We start from the raw sequence: 25,714 nt of genomic DNA, 5'->3' as shown, positions 1-25,714 counted from the left end.
AGATTCAGCAGGATGTTGCCTGGAATGGAACCTTTCAATTATGAAGGGAAACTGAAGAGGCTAGTCTGTTTTCCTTGGAGAAAAGGAAAGGAAAGGTACGTCGCATCCGGAGTTTCTCTGGTTAGCCGGCGATTTCCCTCCACACCTCTCTGACATAGTGGGGAACCGTGTACGAGGCAAGTTTTGCCTTCTGCCGGGTGAGTTTCCAAAGAGATCACCAGCTCGTAACCCTGCACGGATGGAAAGCGTGCAGGGGAGCCGGCTGGATTCGAACTCGGGACCTCTTGTCTCGAAGTCCGACGCTGATGCCACTATGCCACCAGCCAGGTCCTCCTTGGAGAAGAGGAGGTTAAAAAAGGATAAATTTGAAATACATAAAATAATTGGGGGTTTGGATAAGGTAGACTTCAGGAAACATTTTTCTCTCAGAGGTGAATAAAATTAGATGACAAGGATTTAGGGCCAATGCTAAGAAATTTAGGGGAATCTGAGGGCATAGTTTCAACCAGAGGGTTGAGTTCCTGAAATGATTGCCCAAGAGAGTGATGGCTAAACAGTCACTGATGGCATTTAAGAAGGATCCAGATAACTATTTTTATTGCCTAGACATTGAAGACTTTAGTTCAAGCGTTGCAACATGGGATTGACATAGACGGGTGGCCACTGGTCCACTGAGTGTGGGTGCAGTGGGCCAAATGGTCTGTTTACATGCTGTATAACTACTGATGAAGAGAAGTTAGAACAAGGACGCATAAAATTGCAGCGAGAGTAGAAATAAGCAAGTGAATTTTCCACAAACAGAAATTTCAAAGCTTTCCCTTCCAATCAACTGTGGATGCCAAGTGAATTAAAATTTTTGATTGATAAGTTTTGTTTTGCAAAGATTTGGAGATTTAGAAAATAGGAAAGTTAAAGCTGAGGTACAGATTGATTGCGTCGCCCCTGTTCTGGGCCAACATTTACGTGCCAGGCAGCACCTAATTAATTAGCTTGTTTATTTCGGCTTTTTTCTTAAAGATGTGCTGGGTGCGTTCCAACCACTGCTGCACCCCTGCATTCTTCGCGGCAATGTATCGTCCACGGCCCAGAGGTTGGGGACCACTGCCCTTATACATGTTCTTTTATAAAGCTGTACCATAATTTCCCTCCTCCTATATTCCATACCCTGACTAACAAAGACACAACATGCTGTTCACTTTCTTCACTTCTTGATCCACCTGTCCTATTATCTTCAAGGATCCTTGGACTTGTACACTGAAGTCTCTGTTCCTCTATCATTTAATGCATAGTCCTATCCTTGATAGTCATTCCAAAGTGCAATATGTCACACTTATCAGGATTAAATTTAACCTGCCTTTCCTCTGACCATTTTGCAAACTAATTAGAATAAGACTAATGTCCTCCCTATCAATAACCACCAACAACTTCTGAGTCACCTGCAAACTTACTAATCATATCCAAATCATTAATGAATGCAGTATACAAACAGCAAGCATCCCAGAACCTTTGCTTGTGGTACACAAATAGTCACAAAAACAGCTAATGGACTCTGATTTAGACGGGTGGGTGGAGCTTAGGATGATAGCGCCTAACGACAACTCCTTTGCTTCGGAAACAGCTCTATTTCTATCTTCAGTATCTCTTTTTTTCCCTTCTCAGGGTTCTTTTGAAGACCCCGACCTGGAGTTACATGCTGACATCGGTTCTTTGCGGAAATGGGACCTGCTCTCAGGGCTTCACAGCTGGCCGCTTTTCGATATGACAAAGACCAGGCCTGGAAGACTAGCCTTCAGGGTGCCGGATTTTTGTGGCTCTGGAGGCAGGTGGATTTGAGGTTAGTGCCGCCACCTGATGTGTCGTGGGAGTACACGGAAGATTGAAAGCAGCAAGCTGGCTGCTGGTTACGTGCCCAGAGACCCGAATTCTTTGGGCACAGAGTCAGAAAAAGCGATGCAACAGACTTTTAACAGCATAAATCGTCGAGTTGTTTTGTTATGTTTCCCCTCTCGCTGTGAAATGGGGCCATCTCTTTTTCCCTTATTGGGGGGGGGGAAGAGAGAGAGAAGAGAAGGGAAGGGAAGGGAAGGGAAGGGAAAGGAAGGGAAGGGAAGGGAAGGGAAGGGAAGGGAAGGGAAGGGAAGGGAAGGGAAGGGAAGGGAAGGGAAGGGAAGAGAAGAGAAGAGAAGAGAAGGGAAGGGAAGGGAGAGAGAGAGAGAGAGACAGAGACAGAGACAGAGACAGAGACAGACAGACAGACACAGACACTATGGTATGTCGAATTACCGGGTGAACAAGTAATCTTTGGGGTACTGCAAGTATGTGTCTTTATTGGTGCTTTGCTGTACGGTGGGGGGGAGGGGGGTAGTATACAAAATGTATATTGTATACATCTCTCTGACATTAAAAGTACCTACTGAACTTTTTGGTCCATTCTCTCAAGTGGGACCTTACAGAACTTGTATACTACTTCAATGTACAGCTCTCATCAACACATTTTGTTACATCTTCAAAAATTCAATCTAATAGAATGGACAGGATCTCCCTAAAAAGGGGCTCATCTTTCACTAATCCCTACCTTTCAAGTGTAGATTAATTCTGACCTTCAGGATCTTTTTCCAATATCCTCTCTATCACTAATGTTAGACTCATAAGATGGCAGTTACCAAGCTTGTACCTGTTGTTGCTAAAACCTTCAAGGTATTTTCAATGACGATATTGTAGGGAAAAAGATAAATGAAATCAAAAAAATTACTCACCTGAGGCAAAGGTGGTGCAGGAGTCAAGTTGACATCATTTTGACAGTGAGTATGTTCAATAACAGGGCCTAGAATTACATTTGTTATCATATGTAAATAACCAGTGTTTAGATGATTTTAAAATATACAAGAGAATGATTGTTTTTTTATTTTATAAACTAATCAATTGCCTAAGATATAGTTACATTTAATGAACGTTTAGTCAAAATTATATGTTTCGAAGCAATAGGAAAGCAGTATATTCTACGATTAACAATATATAGCTTTCAATTCATAAACACTCAATGACTGAAAACATTTATTGTCTTTCATTTGGAATTGATTTTAATTTGATGAGAAAAATTCCACATTAACAGCACTTTATTTTAAAATGAAAACTGGAAGAGGATTTGGACTGGTCAGAAAAATTTTGTTTAAGTATTTTTCACCATTGGAATTATGAAAAATTGAAGTTTAGTTACCAATACTTTTCCTGGGCAAGTTAACTGGCAAAAAATAAAACAAAGCTATGAGATTAATATATTCCGCAGACAGAAGTTAGTAAGCAGGGAATGATGCACATGTTTTATTCCCCTATGAATTATGCCAGAATGGGTTTTGTTTACCAAAGAGTTTGAAGGTTTTGTAACATTTTTCTAGTGGAAGATAACAGACTTCAGGAGGTTGATCAGTCTACTGGAGTATGTGCAATTATAGAAATGCCTTGAACAATTTGCAAACATAAAAAAGGCAAGTATACATTAAACAGTAACATTCCTCAAGATAGTGCAGCAGCAAAACAGGGATTTAGGTATGCAAACTCTTCAAATTCTTCAAAATGTGGGTAGAAAAAAGAATCAAAGAGATACTGTTTTCAAGAGCACCAAATATAAAACATTGATTTGGCCTTTGCTGTGTACTGCGAAATTTATTGAAGTAGTAAACATTTTTAGGATATGTTATATACATCCTTTGTCTTAAGCCGATAAGGTTCTCGAAAAAACAGTAATTTGGCAGGTGATTCTATTCACAACTCAGAGAGCTGGAATCTCACAGTTAAACCTCTTCTGTGAACTGATTCATTTTTTATTTATAACATAATAGAAAGGCAAATATTCTTTCCAGGCATTTAAAAAGGATTAAAATATCACAACCTGAGTCAAACCAAAATATGATTAGTGAATTAGACAATAATATTACTTAATGTCACTTACTGTACAGATTTTCTTATTTGGAATGTGATTAAAACCAGCAACCGTAAGTGAGCTACGTGCACAAGATGGAATTTCATACATGAACATACTCATTTTTGTGTTAGTGTTTGATAACATAGGACAAATAGGAACTAAGTTGACATCCGTCTTAAACGCTTATTTTTCATATTCTTTTTGGAAGAAAATAAAGTGACAATTTTCTGAACTAGTTAGATCATTAATTGAAAGCAGATTAGAAATTATGGAATAGCATTGACAACATAAAACCAATTGAATATCTTCTTTCAATGTTAACTGATTTCTTTAGAGGCCATCAGACCAACTAAACGTTCATGGGAATTTTCTTTTAGTTTAACTTTCTTTAATAATTTCTTCAGCATAATGCAGCACTAGCAGATGAAACACTTTGTATTTGCTAAGTAGTCCCTGTGTTAAGCATTCTCATAACATTGCCAAAAATAGACAAAAAAAAACACAGCTATGCATTTTGCTGCTGGATATTACTGAACACAAATCTGAATGCTATAAATAATTACATTAAATTCTTATATTTGTGATAGTTTTTTTATGGAGTCAGTTAATAAAAGAGTCACAAATACTCACAGGAATCCATGTCTCGGGACAGAACATGCACGGAGACCTTGCGCCTCCTGGAACCATCGACTGACAGGAGCTCCTGTAATTGAAGAACAACTGCCTGTTATATTGCAGTAAACTAGAATTTATTTCGTCAAAAGGATTTTGCGCTTCAATTATTTAGTTTTCGGTCTTCATTTATATATGACTTTCTAACAAGATTTTTGCCGACACTGCTTGCTTGCAAGTGCCCTGTAAACAACTCCTAACACCAAATTACACAACTGTGTAATTTATTCATTCACAACTGTGGCTTCCACTGGCAAAATCTGATGCTGCATCTCTTACTAATCTCCAAAGAAGCCACAAGAAGTTGCAGTCTGGGGAAATGAGCATTGGTAGAAACAGAGATTTTATTTTAAACTTTTGCTTTAGGAATTATAAATTAGATTGTATGGACCAAAGTGGTTAAATGAAATAATATAAAAACAGCAATTTACCCACTGGTTTTAAATTTACCCTTACATGAATTCTGGTCCGTGGGGATCACATTAATTTGAGGTAGCACAGTAGCGCTATAGTGTGTGCTGCAGCCTCATAGCTCCAGTGACCTGGATTTGATTCTGCGCCCCCCCCCCACCACCACCCCCCATTTACCTCCAACATCCTAAAGATGTGTTCATAAGTTAACAAGGTGCTATAAGTACCTAGTGATATGTGAACTGAAGAGGGTCAGGACTTGTGGGGAAAAGAAAGCAAAACAGAATAGACAAGAGGAAAATAAGTGGAAAAATAGGGCTGATGGTTTGAGAGATGGTTATAGATTCACTGGGCTAAACATGAGAAAGTATGAACACTCAACTTATGTACAGCCTGTATATATGAATAAGCATTTGGAGACTAGTGTGATGATTTGCTGGTTGCCATGGAGCTTGTAAGCATCTTCTGCCAAGTGGAACTCAGAATGCAGTCGCCTCCCCGACTTATGACATTTGTTTGGGTTCCAGATCCCTCCTGTCAAAGTCAAGTTTATTGTCATATCCACAATTACATGGAGGCACTGGTGCAATGAAAAACTTAGTTGATGTATCATCTATTTTTTGGAGAAAAGAAAGAATTATGGTCCTGGAACAAGAATCTGCAAATACCAGCAGAAGGTGAGAGGGCATAAAAGGAATTTTAGTTTTATGGCAAATTTTAGAATACACAAAAATGGAAAACCTGAATAGCAAAGGTTTTAAAAAGGAGGACTTAGAGAAATATTATCGAAAAGAAAGAAATGATGTAAATCACAGTGACATTATAGCACACAGCGGAGGTGGTGGGAGTAAGTTGCAAGAATATATTTAATTTCATACATTTTATGTTTAAATAATTCAAGGATTTGGGTTTTTTTTGGGAAAAGTACTATTTAATAATAATAGGTCCATTAAAGATAACTTAACAAGTACTATAGGGGGGAAAAGACAGGTGAAGGCCTATGGAAGTTTGTGAAAAGCATTGGGCCATCTGAGAGTAATTGAGGTGATGTCTGAAATACAGATGTTACAGAATGTTGGGGAGTGTGAGTGTTACTAGAATACTTTGATCTAGTAGACAGACATGCATTAGGTTGGGTTGTAATCTGATTAGCAGCCAGGATAGGACTCCAAGGCAAGCAATATGTAAGCCACTTGTGCATTGCTGGAGAATCTCAGTTGTTTTCTTTGTAGTCTTAGCTGACACAGCAGTGTACAAAGTGAAAGTCAAACTGACCATAGCAACAAGCTAGAAAGCCCAATCAGGTGGATGGACAAAGCAGTATGTGTATGGGACTGCTTCTTTTCACAATATGTGTAAATGATGTAGATGGTGGAACTTTTGGCCAACTTTGTGGACTATATGAAGACAGGCAAAGGGGCAGGTAGTGGTGAAGAAGCAGGGAATCTGCAGAAGAACTTAGATTAGAAGAAATGGTAAAGAAGTGGCAGATGGAATATAGTATAGGGAAGTGTATGGTCATGCACTTTGGTAGAAGGGACAAAGGCAGAGACTATTTTCTAAACGGGGTGAAAATTAAAAAAGAGGTGCAAAGGGACTTGGGAGTCCTTGTGCAGGATTTCCTAAAGGTTAACTTGCAGATTGAGTCAGTGCTAAGGAAGGTTAAAGCAATGTCAGCATTCATTTCAAGAAGAGAAGTAAAATTTAAGAGCAGGGATGTAATGCTTAGGCTTTACAAGGCATTGGTCAGACCACACTTGGAGTATTGTGTGCTGACATTGGTGAGGGACCAGAGCAGGTTCACAAGAATTAATCCAGGAATAAAAAGGGGATGTACCCACTGGAGTTTAGAAAAATAAGTGGGATCTCATTATAACCTATCCAATATTGAAAGGCCTTGACAAGAGTGCATGTGGAGAGGATGTTTCCTATAGTTGGGGAGTCTGGGACCAGAGACCTCAGCATCAGAATAGAGCAAAGGTTCCCAACATTTTTTAATCCATGGGCCCTTACCATTATGCAAGGAGTCCTTGGACCCCAGGTTGGGAACCCATGGAATAGTGGGCATCCATTTAAAATAGAAGTGTGGAACTTATTGAGCCAGAGTGTGGTGTATCTGTGGAACTCAGTGCCAGAGATGGCTGTGGAGAGGAAGATATAGGATATACTTAAAGTGGAGGTTGATAGGTTCTTGATTAGTCAGGATGTCAAAGGTTATGGGGGAGAAGGCAGGAGAATGGAGTTGAGAAGGATAATAAATCAGCCATGATGAAATAATGGAACAGACTCAATGGGCTGAATAGCCTAATTCTGCTCCTATGGAAATGATGCTAGCTGCAGCTGGGACCTGGAAACAACAAGGATTGTCAAAGTTGGAGTCTTTGAAGTTAGAGGGCAAGGATAAAGTTACCAGTGTTCACATAGGACCTTATATCCATGAATAAGGTTCTGCCAAGAGTGTTTGAAAATATGGTGTTGAAATTAAAAGAATAATACAGAAAACTGTCAGATTGGTACTTAAACCAAGCAAGGGACATCATAACACTAATTTTACAGCTAATTCAGTGGGAGGTAGAGGGTTTCATTTCCTGGGAGGGGGAGAAAGATGGGCTGGCATCAGTACACGTCAAAGGGAGTTGCTTCCACTAACAAATTTCATTTAAATCAGGAAGACACCACTATCCTGACAAATAGAATCAAATGTGGTAGGCAGTGCTTTAAAATATTGAGTGTGCACAGCATTCAGTGTGATAAGAGGAAGCAAGAAAAGAATATCAATAACAATGAAAGGAGTAAAACACATTTACAACTTGGGGACAAAAGTGTACATTAGATTTGGAAGGATAAAGACACCTTCAAGGATATCTTCAAAAGGTGGTGCTTCAAGAAGGCAGCATCCATCTTTAAGGATCCTCATGCCCACTTCTCATTACTACATCAAGGATGAGATATAGGAGCCTGAAGATGCATATTCAATATTCCACACAATCAGATTTCTGAATAGTCCAAAAAACCCACGAACACCACCTTGATATTTGTCTTCAACACTATTTATATTGTAAATTAGTAATAACTATTTTTTTTACACTGTACTGCTGCTGCAAAACAACAAATTTTACAACTTATGTCAGTGATAATAAACTTGATTCTGATTCTGACACTGGGAAAATGAAATAATACCAGTTGTACAGGTATTCAGACACTTGAACTTGCTCTACCATACAATATGATCCTGGTTGATCAGTACCACATTTCCACATTTTCCCCTTACCCCTTTATGGCTTTTACATATATAAAAACATCCATTTCCTCCACAGCCTTCTGCAGTAGCTAATTCCAGATTCACTCTGAGTTATGAAATTGCTTCTCATTTGAGTCCCAATCGTCCTGCTGCACATCCGAAGATTGTGAATCTTCCTTATGGACCCTCTCGCCAGGGAAAACATCCTTTGCTCTTTTAGTCTGTCTATTCCTGTCAAAATTTTTAAAGTTTCAATTAGATCCTCTATTATTCTTCATGAGACAATTCCACCAAGTCTGGTGAACTTGTGTACTCCGTTGGTCTCACAAAGGTCCTGTATAAGTCTAGTCTTTGATCCAGTCTTCTTTTTTTCATCTATTTTTAAAAGCTTTTATGTCCATTTTTATGGTTAGTTTCAGAATCAGAATTAGGTTTACAGTATTATCACTGGCATGTGATGTGAAATTTGTTAATTTAGCAGCAGCAGTTCAATGCAACACATAATATAAGAGAAAAAAAATAATAAAAAATAAATCAATTACAATATATGTACATTGAACAGATTAAAAAACATGCAAAAAACAGAAATACTATATATTAAAAAAGTGAGGTAGTGTCCAAGGGTTCAATGACCATTTAGGTATCGGATGGCAGAGGGGAAGATGCTGTTCCTGAATCGCTGAGTGTGTGCTTTCAGGCTTCTGTATCTCATACCTGATGGTAACAGTAAGAAAAGGGCATGCCCTAGGTGCTGGAGGTCCTTAATAATGAATACTGCCTTTCTGAGACAGTACTCCCGGAAGATGTCTTGGGTACTTGGTAGGCTAGTACCCAAGATAGAGCTGACTACATTTACAACCCTCTGCAGCTTCTTTCAGTCCTGTGCAGTAGCACCCCCCCCCCCAATACCAGACAGTGATGCAGCCTGTCAGAATGCCCTCCATGGTACATCTACAGAAGTTTTTGAGTGATTTGTTGACATGCCAAATCTCTTCAAACTCCTAAGGAAATATAGCTGCTGTCTTGCCTTCTTTATAACTACATCGATATGTTGGGACCAAGTTAGATCCTCAGAGATCTTGACATTCAGGAACTTAAAACTGCTCACTCTCTCCACTTGTGATCCCTCAATAAGGATGTGTTCCTTAGTCTTACCCTTCCTGAAGTCCACAATCAGCTCTTTCGTCTTACTGACGTTGAGTGCCAGGTTGTTGCTGCGGCACCACTCCACTAGTTGGTATATCTCACTCCTGTATGCCTTTTTCTTTCTCTACTCTACTTCTTTTTCAATTTTATTATCCTTTGCTGAAATCTACGCTGTTCTTAATCTGCTTTTCAGTACTTTGTCTCACAACCTTACAAGACTTATTTTGTTAATCAGGTGAGTTACTTTTCCATTTTTTGTGCCATATCTGCTGTGGTTTCCGCATCATAGATATTTCCTAAATTTTCTCCACCCCTTTCCCTTCTCTTAAAACATACATACTTTATCCCATTTCTGACCAAAGATCATCATTCTGAAAAGTTTCAACAGATGTTCCCTTGCCTGGCTATTTCTAGAATTCTTGTTTTCATTTCAGACTTCTATTATTGTGTGAATCGTCCTTGCAGAATCGACTACTTACGAATCTGTCAGTACCTTTTCATTGTAATTTCCTCAAATTACAATTAACTGCTTTTTATCTGCCTCCAAAGTCTTCACCTCTATTATTGCACTCAAGGATTATTTAGAAAATGCCTTAGCTTCCGGTGCCTTCAACTAAACAAAACTGGCAATGATTTAAAGAAAACTATAGGACTTCTGTGAAAGCCAAGATCACTGTTCCCTCTAAGTTGCGCAGGTGCATGGCTGCACAGTAATTAAGTGCTCTCGCTCACATAGCCTTTGCTGCCATGTAGCTGGAATTTCCTTTTATATAATGTTTTATTAAAGTGCTTTGCAGTTTTCGGGCAAAAATTTCCTGCTCAGAGCAATGGTTGGTCTATGTGGCTATAAAAAAAAATTACAGGGAGCATTGGCCAAGATTCAAAATGACAACTACTGTGAATGTGGCCAACACCAGATTCTGAAACCTTGCTTATGGCAGCAGTTATGCTGCAGTGACGAGATCTGGCAACGATCACTAAGGATGCATATGAACTACTGAACTATGCCAGAGCAGTGCCATGAATCTCTAAACAGCAAGCATTAAGTTAGTATTTCTTCTATAATTCTGGTCAATGCCCAAAGGAGAACAGCTGTATGGGTGGGTTTCTGCAGTGTTCTACCAAACAGCAGCATTATCTCTAGATTGGAGGTGAATCACATTTGGAGAGGAAAGAAAAGATGCTGCATTTAGAATGAAAATATGGTACATAAATTAAAAGAACAATAACATTCCCAGATTCAGAATTGCAATTACTCAGCCTGGATGCATTTTCTACAAGATACTGTGGAATCTAAAGCCTTCAAAATAAGTGACCAAAACAATTTGATACTATTCACTGATGACACAGGCAAACAATTACATTCAAGGACAACCTTATTTCTCACTGGGGATAATGAGCTCCATGTGAACATGTACATTAGAACAATTTGCATCAAGGATCCCTGCTGTTGCTAGGTAACAGCTTGAATCACATTTATATTTTCATCTTTCTTTAATGTGCAATATGTTACATTTGCATATGAATACTGAATACATATTAAACTATTTCCTGCTAGGAATAAATTGGAAACGATTATATCGTTTGGGCAAAATACTGCTGTGCTGCACAATGTACAAAAAAAATTACATGATAACTATATCTAGCTTAGGTATCGAAAATATACTCCAAAGGTTACTTCCTGAATTAATAATTGCTGAGGCTTTTTTGAACTGGGAATTCTTAAATATCAGGTGTTACAGTTGAACTTTGAACTTTAATATAGACATGATTTAAAATGGCAGACCTAATTCACCATTTGAAACATTACAAGTGATTCACATTTTATTTTATGAAGGCCTTTCAATCACACCAAGCACAATTATGAAATGAAATCAGAGTTTATTTTTGAAAACTTCAAATTGGTATAGGGTAACCTATACATAGTGGCTTCACTTGCAGTAACGTTTTAAAATGCAAAATGGACCTCACAATGAGACAAAATAATCAACAGATCATTGCTTTGAGGAAATTTAATATATTAAGAGTATTATCACAACCTAGTTACAATTACCCTGTTGAACTACATTTTTAATTGTATTTACCTTTTTCTTTCAAAGCTCTAGCCACTCAAAAGTGATTTCAAACTGCAGATTTATAGCAGAAATAAAAATAACATGAACATGTGAGGTTAGAGAATGAAAATGGGATAGAATGATTGGATAGTGTTGAAAGGGGATTTGTAAGATATGGAAGCACTAGGAGAGTGGTGATGAGGCATAGCACTAACACAGATGTCCTGGGTGGAGAGAGAAAATGGGCATTAAGTTCCTGCTATACATGAAACTCTGGGAAAGAAAAAAATTAATGAGAATGATGCCCTTTAATGTCTTTCAGTAAATTACTAGTCTGGAAGCACTTGAGAAAATAGTTTGAGTAAATTTGAAGCTAAAAAGAAAATACACTGAGCAAAAAAAAACACGTTTTATGCAATGTTTTTACTATTGCAAAAATCTCCATAGATACTGTCTAATGCAAGAATTGATATTGTTTCCTGTTGCCAGATTGCATTCAAGGATGATTTTTCAAAAAGACCGTCTATGCAATGGGAAAATATAAAATAAATCTATTTTTCATAAACAATCATCTGATATTTTGTATAGATTGTGTTCTCTGAACTAAAATTATTCCCTTTACACCTCAAGATATGGTCTATAAATTCAAAACATTACCGGGAAGAAGCAACCCACTTTTAAAGATGATGTAACAATTCTAATAGCGAATAATTTGCATTTAATTGCTATCGCAAGTGTCCTCTTTTGCTCTCTTCACCTACCTCCTTCACTCTGCAACTCTAAAACTAATTCTATCAATTTTCCTTGTTCTGATAAAAAAAACCACTGGCTCTTTACAGAATCTATGTCTCATCTCCCAAGTACTTACAACATCTTTTGCTGTTATTTCAGAAGCATCTGAAGTAATTTGCTTTTAGCTTAGTAACTCTCAAATATTCCTATTACCTTGCTTATCTTATTATTAGATTACCTTTCAAGGAATGCATACTTACAGTTATAGTTTACAGCCAAGAAACAGGCTCCTTAGCCAACTGAGTCCAAATTGACCATCGCCATTTACACTGATCTTTATATCAATCTTATTTTTTTTATTCTCATCAACTCTTCCCAGATTCTGCAACACGTCTATATACAAAGGGAAAATTGCAGTGCCCAATTAACCTACCAACCTTTAGGATGTGGGAGGAGTACCTGGCAAAACCCATGCAGTCACATGGAATTCATGCAAAGTCTGACCAGAGAGCATCCAAGGTCAGGATTGAACCTAGGCATCTGAGGTTGCAAAGCTGTGGCTGTACTAGCTGTGCCACTGTGCTGTCCTGTGGCTATTGCAACCTTTTTGCCCAATTATTGCATTAGGAATAAATAGGAACATATTTATAATATATCATATAATACCTTCATCTTTTTAAGCTTTCATGCTGAAAAAAAGACTGAGGAGTTTTTTGAGGTGGTTACCAGGAAAGTTGATGGAAGCAAAAAAGACAGTGGGTGTTGCCTACATGGACTTTTAAGCAAGGTCTTTGAAAAGGTCCCGTATGGTGGGCCAGTCAAGAAGGTTCAGTCACTTAGCATTCAGGATAAGATAGTAAATCAGATTCGACACTGGCTTCATTGGAGAAACGAGACAGTGGCCTCTCTGACAGGAGGCCTTTGACTAGTGGTGTACTGCAGGCATAGAGCTGAGTCCATTGTTGTTTGAGATCTACATCAATGATCTGGATGCTAATGTGGTAAACTGGATCAGCAAATTTGCAGATGACACCAAGATTGTACATGTAGTGAACAGTGAGGAAGGCTATCAAAACTTGCAGCGGGATCCTGGACCAGCTAGAAAAATGGCAGATGAAATTTAATGCATACCAAATGAGATGAAGCACAAACCAGGGTAGGATTTACACAGTAAATGGTGGGGCATTGAGGAGTGTGGTAGAATAGAGAAATCTGGGAATACAAATCCATAACTCCTTGAATGTGGCTAACAGGTAGATGGGGTCACAGAGAGCTTTTGGCACATTGACTTCTGTAAATCAGAGTGAGTATAAGAGTTATGATGTTATGTTGAAGTTGTATATATCGCTGGTGAGGCCAAATTTGGAGTGTTGTGTGCAGTTCTGGTCACCTACTTACAGGAAAAATATCAATAAGATTGAAAGTATACAGAGAAAAATCACAAGGATGTTGCTGAGACTCGAGGGCCTGAGTTATAGATAAAGGTTGAATAGGTTAGCACTTTATTCCCTGGAGCACAGGAGAATGAGGGGAGATTTGATATAAGTATGCAAAATTATGAGGGGTATAGATAGGTAAATGCAAGCAGGCTTTTTTCCATTAAGGTCAGGTGCGACTAGAACAAAGGTATAGGTTCAGGATCATAGGTAAAAATAGTTGAGGGGAACCGGAGGAGAACTTCTTCACTCAGAGGGTGGAGCGAGTGTGGAACAAACTGCCAGCAGAAATGGTGGACATGGGTTCAATTGCAACATTTAGTACATGGAGAGGGTTAAGGAGAGCTATGGTCCAAGTGCAAGTTAACGGGACTAGGCAGGATAACAGCTTGGCACGGATTAGATGGCTTGAAAGGCCTACTTCTGTGCTGTAGTGCACTACTACTCTATGACCAAGAAAAGAAGCAAAATTATACATCCGTATTTATAGCTTGGTGTACTATTCGTGTGATTACTTTTTCAACACCAGCTATCGCAGGGTAAGTCAACAAACATCCAAGGTTGATGAGGACTTTTTACAGAAGATGCAGAAGACACACATCTGCACAGATGTTATAAAAGAACTTCAAATGGACCTTGTAATTCATTGGACACAAGACAAATTCATGTGACCTGTGAGAAAAGCAAAATGTACAATTCCTCAGATTTCTGCTATCATATGGTGAGAAAAGAATGGCAGCTTACCTTGCAGAAATTTATTATGTCCTCTTTAGTCAGCGTCTTCAGATGTGCTACTTCAATATTATCTGGAATCATATTACAAGTTAGGATTCTCATTCTAATCTAAGTTAGGCAACTCACATCAAAGTTGCTGGTGAACGCAGCAGGCCAGGCAGCATCTATAGGAAGAGGTACAGTCGACGTTTCAGGCTGAGACCCTTCGTCAGGACTAACTGAAGGAAGAGTTAGTAAGAGATATAAAAGTGGGAGGGGGAGGGGGAGATCCAAAATGATAGGAGAAGACAGGAGGGGGAGGGATGGAGCCAAGAGCTGGACAGGTGATTGGCAAAGGGGATATGAGAGGATCATGGGACGGAAGGCCCAGGGAGAAAGACGGGGGGTGGGGACGGGGGGACCTAGAGGATAGGCAAGGGGTATAGTCAGAGGGACAGAGGGAGAAAAAGGAAAGTGAGAGAAAGAATGTGTGTGTAAAAAATAAGTAACGGATGGGGTACGAGGGGGAGGTGGGGCATTAGTGGAAGTTAGAGAAGTCAATGTTCATGCCATCAGGTTGGAGGCTACACAGACGGAATATAAGGTGTTGTTCCTCCAACCTGAGTGTGGCTTCATCTTTACAGTAGAGGAGGCCGTGGATAGACATGTCAGAATGGGAATGGGATGTGGAATTAAAATGTGTGGCCACTGGGAGATCCTGCTTTCTCTGGCGGACAGAGCGTAGGTGTTCAGCAAAGCGGTTGTTTGTTGTTTAGTTTAAATATGTTTTGTTACAAAAAACAAGTATAGCCATACAGCTGTAGTCCAGAACTGAGAAGTCAACTGGAGGAACCATGGCTCAAGTTTGTATGAATTCAGCAACAGCTGTGTATCGGCAGTATTATTACAACTTGCTCCAATGTTGCAACATTTTCCCAATACTGTTAACTATCACTTTTCCCCATCCCCCCAAAAAGAGCATCACTACCACCAAATCAAAACAAACCTGTGCTGGTGACATCCTAACATGTTTATTTGCCATTGGCCAGTTACAAAGTATTACCAAAGGCTTGAGGGGAAAGGATATCTCCCTTCTCCCTTGTCTGCAGGGAAGAAATGGGAAAAAAACTGCAACCCCAATCCACCATTTAAACAAATAATGACAGTAACTTCCTATTTGTGCACCGAAACATCAACAGCCTACTCTTTTCCATAAGTGCTGCCTGGCCTGCTGAGTTCCTCCAGCATTTTGTGTTTGTTGCTCCTATTTGTGAAAACCAGTTTTATATTCTGTAATCGGTTGAGTCCTATAAACCACATATTTTACTTCTGGCAATGTCATTAGCAATATTTATTTTATAATACCTCGGTCAAAGTTATATTGTTGAGAAATTATTTCACTCCAGTGCTTAGCGCATTCAGCTGAGAGTTTCTTTGGTTTATCAAGACGCCTTATAGCCAGAGCCTGAACGTGTTTCTGAAAAGCTTCCTCTGTCATCTCCTCAATATGTCTTTCCATAGTCTTTAGGAAAGCCTCGACTCTACTTTCCAGGTAGTTAGGAGGTTTCTCCGACTGGATAATAAAACGCAGTCCTTGAACACCATTTGCTCGTCGAGGACCGCTGAACACAATATAACCTGCCACAAAGGAAAGATAAATTCAAGTAAGCATAATTGTAAAAATAATTTATATGGATCTAATTGCAATTAATTAATGTTTATATAATGTAAAAACTTGCACAGATTAACACTGTAGGTTGCACAACTATAAAATTTTTTGCATATCAGCAGAATTGCTGAAACAGTCCAATGTAGTTGCATTTGTAAACTTAAATACTTGTTTCCAGAGAGCACAATCTAGATGTAGCTGCAAAGTCTGTTGTGAACTAGATTACAAAGGGAATAAAAGCTGGCCATTCAGTCCCTCAGTCCTAATTATCCTAATAAACTGGCTGAACCACACCTTAATTATTACTCAATTTGATAGACATGCTTCAACCTCTGTCTTGAAAATTTCAATTGACCTTACATCTACAGCATTTTGGCACTGTTTCAGGTGACTACTAAACACTATAACTAAAACAAATAATTCTGATATTACTCGTAAGTTGTCCACAGCAAGTATTTTCACTACCCTATCAAAGTCCTACCACCACTTTAATCTGACAAGTTTAAAAATCACTTCTCAGTCTTCTAAACTCAACTGAATGTAAGTCAGCTTTATGCAACTTGTCTTCAAAATGCAGTGCATTAAAACCTGGTAGCATACTGGCAAATTTATACTGCAGTTTGTCTAAGATCAGTATTTCCTTTCGCAGGTGCACTGCCGAATACTGAGCATTTTAGTCAAATTGTGGTTATCCCAACACTCAATGGATCTGAACAGAGGAATCAAACCAATATTTCAATGTTCCATTATTTATTGCTTTTGTACATGATTATTTTATAGACTTGCCTCGTAGGTTTTGATGATTTCTCTTCCTGGACAATTATTTTGCTCCTGATTTTGTGTCATTAAAAGAAAACTCTTGTTTCTTGGACCAAAAATGGATAACATCACTCTTCTCTCATATTGGCCACTACTTCCCAGTTTGACCACTTGTACAGTCTGTCCAAGTGTTTCCCATTTCTAGATTCAGGGACTTTATACTCACAAAAGCCAAATGCTTGCAACTTTCCTGAAGCACCTTGGATTCTCTCCCTGCTTAAAATCAAGCCATATTTTGCAAGTAGTGGTCTGATTAACATATCAGAAGCTTTCTCAGATATGTTGCCTACAGAATGCATCCTGCCTTTTCTTCCTACCCTTTCAACTTCCTGCTCCCACTTGTGCTACTTGGTACATTTCTATAATCTACTAGGTATGTGTTGGGACGGAATACCATCTACTTTCATGGATGACTACAGCTCCAATTACACTGGAGTAACTTGACTTCAGCTAGGATAAAGGTATGCCATTAATTGATATTACAACCCCTCCTTGAAGCACTGAAGTATGCAAAAATTTCACAGAATCATTGCCTGCATCTTGCAAATTCAATTGAAACAAGGGCAGCATGTGCATAGGAGTAGTATCTTGTGCAAATTCCTCTCCAAATCCCATTACTAGTACAATTCCTACATGGAGTAGTGTGGAAACAGACGCGGCAATAGCTCCAGATGGCAACTCAATGTCTTTTCAAGGACAATTAAGTGTGGATGATAAATCTTTGCCTTCTCATGAATGCACACCTCACACAAAACTTTTCTTCTGTGAAAATGTAACTAATTTATTGAAAGTGCTACCTTTCATCTGCATTGCATTGTGATGCTTATGATTACCATTTAAAATATTAGCATCATGCTTGGTAAATGAAGGTGAGGGACTGTGTTAACATTGGCATGCCTATGGATGGGCAGGATCCACACACTTTGTGCTTACAACACCTGGACAGAACTACTTGGAAATCTGACAAAATTTCTGAGATACTGAAATTATTAAGAGTTTTCAGTTACAGTACAAAATTGATAATTGAAAGTTTTGTGAATGCCAGTGGTGACTGTCAAATGAATTGGAAAAGTTGAAACAAAATAGATGTGTATTTTTTAAAAAACTGTAAACAGGGAATTTGCCTGCAAGTTATAATAAAGGGTACAGGGAGGAATCTATAGCAACTTACCATTTCGAGGAATACATTTGTGGCATACACCACTATTTTTTTCCTCATGTACCCTTCAATCCACAAAGGATCAAAGCCTTGATCACACTTTGGAAGAGCCCTGATGTGGCTTACCAAAGGCTGATATATCATTTTTGAGAGTGTTCCTGCTTTTCCAAATTTTTGGAGGTTACAATGAAGCCAAAGGGAGAACATCCAGTACTAATGCTCACACCATTTTCTTCTTCCATGCCTATTGGCTTCCTTGAGAGAACAACTGTTCTGAACACCCTGCCAAATTGTTCACCAGTTCTGAAGTCAAAGAAGTAAAAATGTCACAACCTACAGATGAAGAGATCTTTTATAGTTTCTCGGCAATAAAGCTGGAATTTCTGAGCTAGGAAAAATATTAAACTTCTTTAGGTCTATTCCTTTTCAAAGTCCTCCATGCAGAAATTAGGAATATGCGCTTTACTGAAAAAATCCGGACTGCCAGCAGACCTCGGGTGACTGTACCACCAAGACTCCCTAAGGAGGGTACCCACGAAGCCTATTACCAGAGGGCTAGATTCTCCGACTTACTATCTTGCTAAGCATTTAACGACCATGCTGTCTCGCTTTGTTGGGGGTTGGGAGCATCACATTAGGAATTCCACCAACTTTGTTAAAATGATAACCAACATCCAGCTGAACCTGGAGGACATAATGGTCAGTTTTGATGTGGTGTCTCTATTCATGAGAGTTCCCATTAAGGAGGGCTTGGCTCTCCCTACGGTCAAGGCTTGCTAAGGGTACCAATGACCTTTTTGAACACAGTCTTACATTAATGTACATCCTCTGTAAGGGGGACTACTATGAACAAATGGATGGAGTGGCCATGGGACCACCCTTGTCACTGGCTATTCCTAATTTCTGCATGGAGGAATTTGAGGAGAGGGTTCTTACACTCCAAATGCTTCTTCAGAAACGACAATGACACCTTCGTAGTGTGGCCTCATGGACTCCAGGCACTCCAACAGTTCCACAACCATCTGAACAGCATACATTGAAACATTCAATTCACAATGGAGATGGAGAAGAATGGTTGCCTCCCGTTCCCGGACATTCTCATACGACAGAAACTGGACGGTAGCCTTGGACTATGCACGATTATGTATGACATTCCTACAGAATGGCTACAAGGTGAAGGAAATTAATTGGGTCCTTAAAAGGGCTGACACAAAAAGGCCTGGAAACCTAACAATGAGGAGGAACCTGTCGCTACCGCCTGACTCCCCTTTACTTCCATGGTTTCGGAAGGATCACCAGGATCCCGAAGAAATACCGAATACCATCCACACACCCGCAAGGAAGCTCAAGTCACAGCTTATGCAGGTCAAAGATGACCTAGGCCTCAGGTCGGCTGGCGTTTACAGGATTCCCTGTGAATGCAGAGCAGTGAATTTCGGCAGATGGGACACATGGTGGAAACCCGCATCAAGGAGCCAGGAGGCGTATCCATTTGGGTTACCTGGAGAAACTGGAGGGAGCAAAACACTGTATTCATTCTGGCCATTGGACTGACTTTAATGACATAAAGCTACTGTGCCGCACCAATGGCTTTTGGGACTACCTGGTAAAGGAAGCCATGGAAATAAAACTAAAGGAAAAGAATTTTACTGAAGAAAAAGGTCTCACTCCAAGAAAGAACTGGAATTCGATTATAAACAAGGTGGGAGATCAGAAAATTGATTGGATGAGGACTAACCAATCAGGAGGGATGGAATATGAGGGCATAAATGTCACTGGACTATACATGCCCAGGTATCATCTCTTGATGAAGATGGCAGAGTTTGTCATCGAAACATCAGTTATAATCGATACCTGTACACAGCTAGAAGCCCAAGAAAAGTTTATTCGTCATATATGCCGGGAAAGCACTAGATCCTTTTTCATTCCAATATAATGTCTGTTAGGGTGCACTCTGAAGTTAGGGTATGTAGCAAACATTAATTTCAACAGCAACCAATTTTCAGATCTGAATGTGATTGTAGATTGAATTTAACATGCAGCTCTGAACAATGGTCTTCCTGTAGCTGCATTTTAGGGTTGGTTGCAAACAATGAAACACCCTATGTGAGCCCAGATGCCTGCATATGCATGAATATGGCCCAGAGTCTGTGGGAATTAACATTTATCTTGGGTGTCTGGAGTGTGGGTGTGAAGATGAAGGTGTTTCAAAATTATAATCAATTCAAAGGAAGTATTGTAGATACACTGTGACGCTACAATTGTCCTGCTGTTACCTTTGATCTTTAACATATAAAATGTGTAATATATAGTCAGGCAGATAAACTCCTACAACATTATCATCATGCTTATTGAGCCAGTCATGAGTTTCATCTTATATTCAAGTTATTTGACTCACCCAACTGTTCTTTGGTTCGTAGTGTGTTGAAACATGGCTCTGATATAATTTGACAGAAAAGCTCCAACAGCATATTTTCATGGGTGTTTTGCATGTCTGTCTGGTAGTAGATTTCAATCCCACAGTTGTTGTGGACCTCATTTCTCTGCTGGTACACAAACCATCCCCCTATACAAGGTGCATACGACAAAAGCAATCTTGGAGTTAGTCAGCAGACTATTCCCTTAGCATCCTAGTTCATATTACTTCATTACAACCCTGATGAATAGACCCACACCTAATTCAAACTGACATTAGCAATCTTTCAAGTTCCACCAATTAGCAACATACTGGTACAATGCTTCTCTTTTATAAACTGTCTTTTAAAAACAGAGTAATTACGTTTTTAACAACATCTGAAAGCTTGTTTTTAAGGAAATCGTACTTATAACATTCTTAATTATACAAAAGAATTTTTAGCATTAAAGTAAGAATTGAATTGCAAGCTTCATTTTTCCAAAAAGCCAGTAGCAGCAAAAACACTTAACATTAATATGCTTAACTATAAGAAAAAAAGAATAGTTCTACAAACTGGATTCGAAAAGCCAAAAATAATCTCAGATGGTCTTGTTTACTTTGTATAAAGTCTTAAGATATCTGAAACAGCCTTAAAAATACTCTGCATTTGGCTCAGTCTTGTACATCAATGCACAAAACTGAATTTACATCGTCAACAATATCACATGGGCTTAAATACTAAGATCTTCATACAGTTTGTGGTTAGTGAAGTATTGAAGTCCAAACTCTAGTTACCTGAAACTAAATTATCATTTCATTCAACACGTCAATAGGTTTTGGTTCAATTACCTCTCCAGAAACAGAGTACAAAAATCTAGCTTGATGAATTAATGCATATGTACAACATTCCCGCAGTATCAGAGGTGTCATATGTCCAGTGAGGTGCTAAATCCAAGGTCTTACTTGTGGCTTTCATAGACAAAAAAGATCTCATGGTACTATTCTGAAGGGCAAAGGTGTCACCTCAATCAGCTGGTCAATATTAATCTGTCAATAACATCACTAATACATTTTATCAGGTCGTTATCACATTGCTAATTGTGGGACATTGCTGATATGTTGCTTACATTATTACAGCGACTAAATTTCAAAAGTACTTCATTGGGAAAAAGAGTGCATGAGGGCATTCAGAGGTCATTAAACCGGCCAATTAGGTCATATAACCCTTTGTTCCGTCTTAATTTCAAACGAACACATCCAGATTTCTTAACATTTACAGGGGGAATACACATATCAAAATGGATTCCATCACAGCAAAGCCCATCTTTCTGTCCTTAAAAGTGATAGACAAGAAATTTAACTTCTTAAACATCATTTGATAGTTTATCATGTTGAAGTGTTCAAATTTTAAACATTTCATTTTTTAAAAAGTGTTGCAGTTAGTAAATCACAGGATTCCCAAATAAGCAATTCTCCCTTGGCAATCAATTCAGGAATGCTGAGTTGCCAGTCCTGCCCTTCCTTTGGCTATGTCTCCGTAATGGCTGCAGCTTCATAGTTCAATGTACTAATTAGGCCCTAGGTTTGTCTGCTTTACCTGTAATAATCCTCACATTGAAATAAATGCACGCCAGCCCATCAGCCCCACCTTGTTCATTGACAGCAGGCTGAGGGTAGCAAACATCAACAGAATCAACAAACTCATCCGTAAGGCCAGTGATGTTGTGGGGATGGAACTGGACTCTCTCACGGTGGTGTCTGAAAAGAGGATGCTATCTAAGTTGCATGCCATCTTGGTCAATGTCTCCCATCCACTACATAATGTACTGGGTGGGCACAGGAGTACATTCAGCCAGAGACTCATTCCACCGAGATGCAGGACAGAGCATCATAGGAAGTCATTCCTGCCTGTGGCCATCAAACTTTACAACTAGTCCCTTGGAGGGTCAGACACCCTGAGCCGATAGGCTGGTCCTGGACTTATTTCATAATTTACTGGCGTAATTTACATATTACTATTTAACTATTTATGGTTCTATTACTATTTATTATTTATGGTGCAATTGTAACGAAAACCAATTTTCCCCGGGATCAATAAAGTATGACTATGACTAATCTAGGCCCGTCGATTCTTGCTTTCAGATCTATGACCTCTACCTTCTCTTCAACCTCTCCACTCACTGACCTACTGCTCTGGTTCCCACCCCTGCCTCACCTCCCTGAAAGAGTAAGAAATGCCAATTCAAAAATTACTTGAAGAAATTATAGGAAGCATATTGCTGAATATAGTGTATGCAACCCAAACACAAGTTTTTAGTATAACCTTCATAATTACTACCTATATTAAAAATGAATAAAAGAATGAAAACTGGCTTGAAATTGTGCTGGTTATGATTCTGCTGGTGTGGCTAGCACAAGGTTATTTAAAAACCTTATCCTGAAAAAGTCCTTTTAATTATTATTCTGAAGCCTGACTTGCTATCCTAAAGGCATTGCAATCAATGCAATTTTGAATCCAACTACCACAAATAAATAAACATAGGAGAGAATCTCAGGACATACAAATGATCAAGCGAAAAGGTATGAACAGATTACTAGTTTAACGTACGGTCAGGAAGCTGCACTTCTCTGTATCGGGTAAGTTGACTTGGAAGAAGAGGCTTAGTATGAGCATGCTGAATCAGTGTGTCTTCGACCATCTGTATAATACTCAGAGAAGTCTGGAATGAGGAGAGAATATTAAATGTTAAATTAAATACAAAATCTGCAGAGTATGGATTATCAAGTTTGTGCAGGTTTTATTTTAGTAAGTTTCAGTGAAAGATTTTTTCCTAAAAATTACAGATTCTTGAAATAAACCAAAGTATTGCATAACTTTATTAATTTTATCCTTGCATATTTAAATTTTGTTTAATCGAGGACTGTAATTCTCTTACTATTAAATATTCAGCAGATGTATCTTTTGATCTAAGACTGCAAATATTCAAAATAATGAAAAAGCTGGCGACTTCACTGACAACTTTTTCCAATTAGATCCAAGAGCATTAATAACTTAGCAACAACTAGTTGCATTTTTAGTACACTTGACAAAGTGACTGAATAACCTGTTTGGTAATGTTGCCATGGAGAAGAGCTTCAATGTGCAGTCTTGATAATAGTTGAGGTATAAATGCCTTGAGACGAAGGAGTGTAACATCTAGAACAGAATTATAAATAAATCAATTTTCATTATTAAAAAATTACATTACTGCTGCAGAGTACTAAAGTAGCATACTAGAATGCCTTTAAGTGCTCTACCAGGAAAGTGAGAATAGGTAAATATTGTGAATCTAGGTGAATTTACTTTAGTCAGATTTACTTGACTTTTGTCTTTTATTCGCAAGCTCTTGGATTCATACATCACTTCACCCAGATTCAGGGGTAGCACAGAACATCAAGCCCAACCAGCAAAAGTAAAAGCATTTTATGGAATTTCACAGAAAGAAACAACGCAAGTAACAAAATCTGTAATAATACTGTGGCATTGGTACCAAAGTTCTCAAACAAAAGCAGAACTAAATAAATGGTGATTTACTTTAATCAGAAATTAAGTGGTTTAAGCTAGTGATTCAGTTATTGCTTCAAGAGCACAAACTTATCAGAGACTCATGGCAAAGTATATCAAAAAGTACAATTATGCTTGAATATCTGTAAAAATGTATAATATGCACTAAGGCAGATGGGGATCAGTGATCACAAAAGGACAATTGGAGAAACATATTGTAGGACATGGTAATTTAACTAGTTGTTTACTTGTAGAACTCAAAAATAGTAAACTCTGCCAACTTGTAGATGTCAAGAATGTCAAATAAAATGGTTAAGTCCATGGTTGCTGGTCCAGGATCAAATCATACCCAACTACTTCAGCAACAATATTCCCTCCGCTAAAGGGTCAGGAATATTGCTGCAATGAAGTCCAAGCACAATTTCTTAATATATTTTTCACTTAAAAGGAGCTTTTTCATCAGCATTCATTTTAGAGAGACCTGGTTCATTGGAGTATTGCTCATGTGTTTTACCTTGGGACAGGCGTATAATTTTAAGACAGATTAGGGGTTCACAAGTCCCTTTGTGTTTGCCGTCTGCATGGGAAATGGCATTGATTTCTAACTGTTGTTAAGTACTGCATAACTGGGGAATGGAACAGCACGAGATTGGTATTTCACCTCCTTCACTCAAAATTAAATCCTCCAAGTGGACCACAATCCTGCCGTAGGATTTTGAGGTTTGTGTGCCTGGAGCCAGGGCCTTGTGCTTTGACTATTGGTAGAGTCACTCATGCCAAACAAGTCAAAGGGTAGAGGTCAGACTAAGAATGCTCCACAGGTTCTCCAGGTTTGGGGATTCAGCTCGGGCTAACAGCCCTGACTGCTCAAAAAAAATTTTGTTATGGAAACAGCAATGAATCCCCAAGCGTGTGTGACTGAGTCTTCATCCGGGATTTGCATGACAGTAGCTGTGACGGGGTCCTGAATCCAAGTACAACATTGGCAAGCAAGCACAAATAACTGCAGAAATATACTGGGTGTCAGTAAAAAAAAGATGGACAGGGTCTGGCAGACTAAAGGCAGCAACTGGTGAAGCAGTTTTATACTCAGGAAGGGAAGATGATCAGCATCATGATGGTGTAGCTATCATTTTAAAGAAAAGCATTGAGAAGTCCTTCAATATATGGAGATTAATCAAGTACAGCGTCCACACCCAAGTGAAGCTGTACCAGAGCTGCGTTCTGTCTACACTCTTGTACAGGTCAGAACACTGGTGCACGACAGAGAGCACCTTGCCAAGCTGACGTCATTCCACACCATGAGCCTCTGGAAGATCCTCCTTATTTTCTGGCCAAGAAAGATCTCCAACCACGCCCTATTCCTTCAGTGTCACCAAGAGGACATGGCCACAATCATGAGGAAACTTTGGAGCGGGACTGTAATGAAAAGAAAGGCCATCTCCATCATCGTGACAGCAGTTCACTGAACTCCTGAAGGACGGAGGAAACACAGGATGCCAAAGCCAACTTGGTGCCATACCACTGAGGCAGAAATGAGGATCCTGAACCACACCTGGAGCACAACAGAGAAGATAGCTAGGACAGACAGAGATAGAGGAACAAACACAAAAATGCTAGAGGAACTCAACAAACTAGGCAGCATCTATGGAAAAGAGTAAACAGTCGACGTTTCAGGTTGAGATCCTTCATCAAGGGTCTGGAAAAAAAGATGAGAATTTAGATCAAGAAGGTGGGGAGAGGGAAGAAAGAAGTACAAGATAGTTAGTGATAGGTGAAACCGGGAAGGGGAGGGGGGTG

At 39.0% G+C, this 25,714-nt stretch overlaps 1 protein-coding gene across 2 annotated transcripts in view; it reads right to left on the bottom strand.

The window, feature by feature from the left end:
* ide (insulin-degrading enzyme) overlaps window positions 1-25,714 on the bottom strand; it is a 114,690-nt gene that overhangs the window by 3,105 nt on the left and 85,871 nt on the right. For both annotated transcript variants that reach the window (XM_063071724.1, XM_063071723.1), the window contains exons 18-24: window positions 23,475-23,566; window positions 22,979-23,090; window positions 20,374-20,541; window positions 15,694-15,966; window positions 14,359-14,420; window positions 4,553-4,625; window positions 2,757-2,824 (exon numbers count right to left, since the gene is read on the bottom strand). In XM_063071724.1, coding sequence (XP_062927794.1) covers window positions 2,757-2,824; window positions 4,553-4,625; window positions 14,359-14,420; window positions 15,694-15,966; window positions 20,374-20,541; window positions 22,979-23,090; window positions 23,475-23,566 — 848 coding nt within the window. The remainder of the gene's footprint in view (window positions 1-2,756; window positions 2,825-4,552; window positions 4,626-14,358; window positions 14,421-15,693; window positions 15,967-20,373; window positions 20,542-22,978; window positions 23,091-23,474; window positions 23,567-25,714) is intronic.

This window comes from Mobula hypostoma, chromosome 19, assembly GCF_963921235.1.
Source record: "Mobula hypostoma chromosome 19, sMobHyp1.1, whole genome shotgun sequence".
NCBI lineage: Eukaryota > Metazoa > Chordata > Chondrichthyes > Myliobatiformes > Myliobatidae > Mobula > Mobula hypostoma.
Note: the sequence above shows the minus strand (reverse complement) of the source record. Positions and strands in the feature narration are given on the sequence as shown.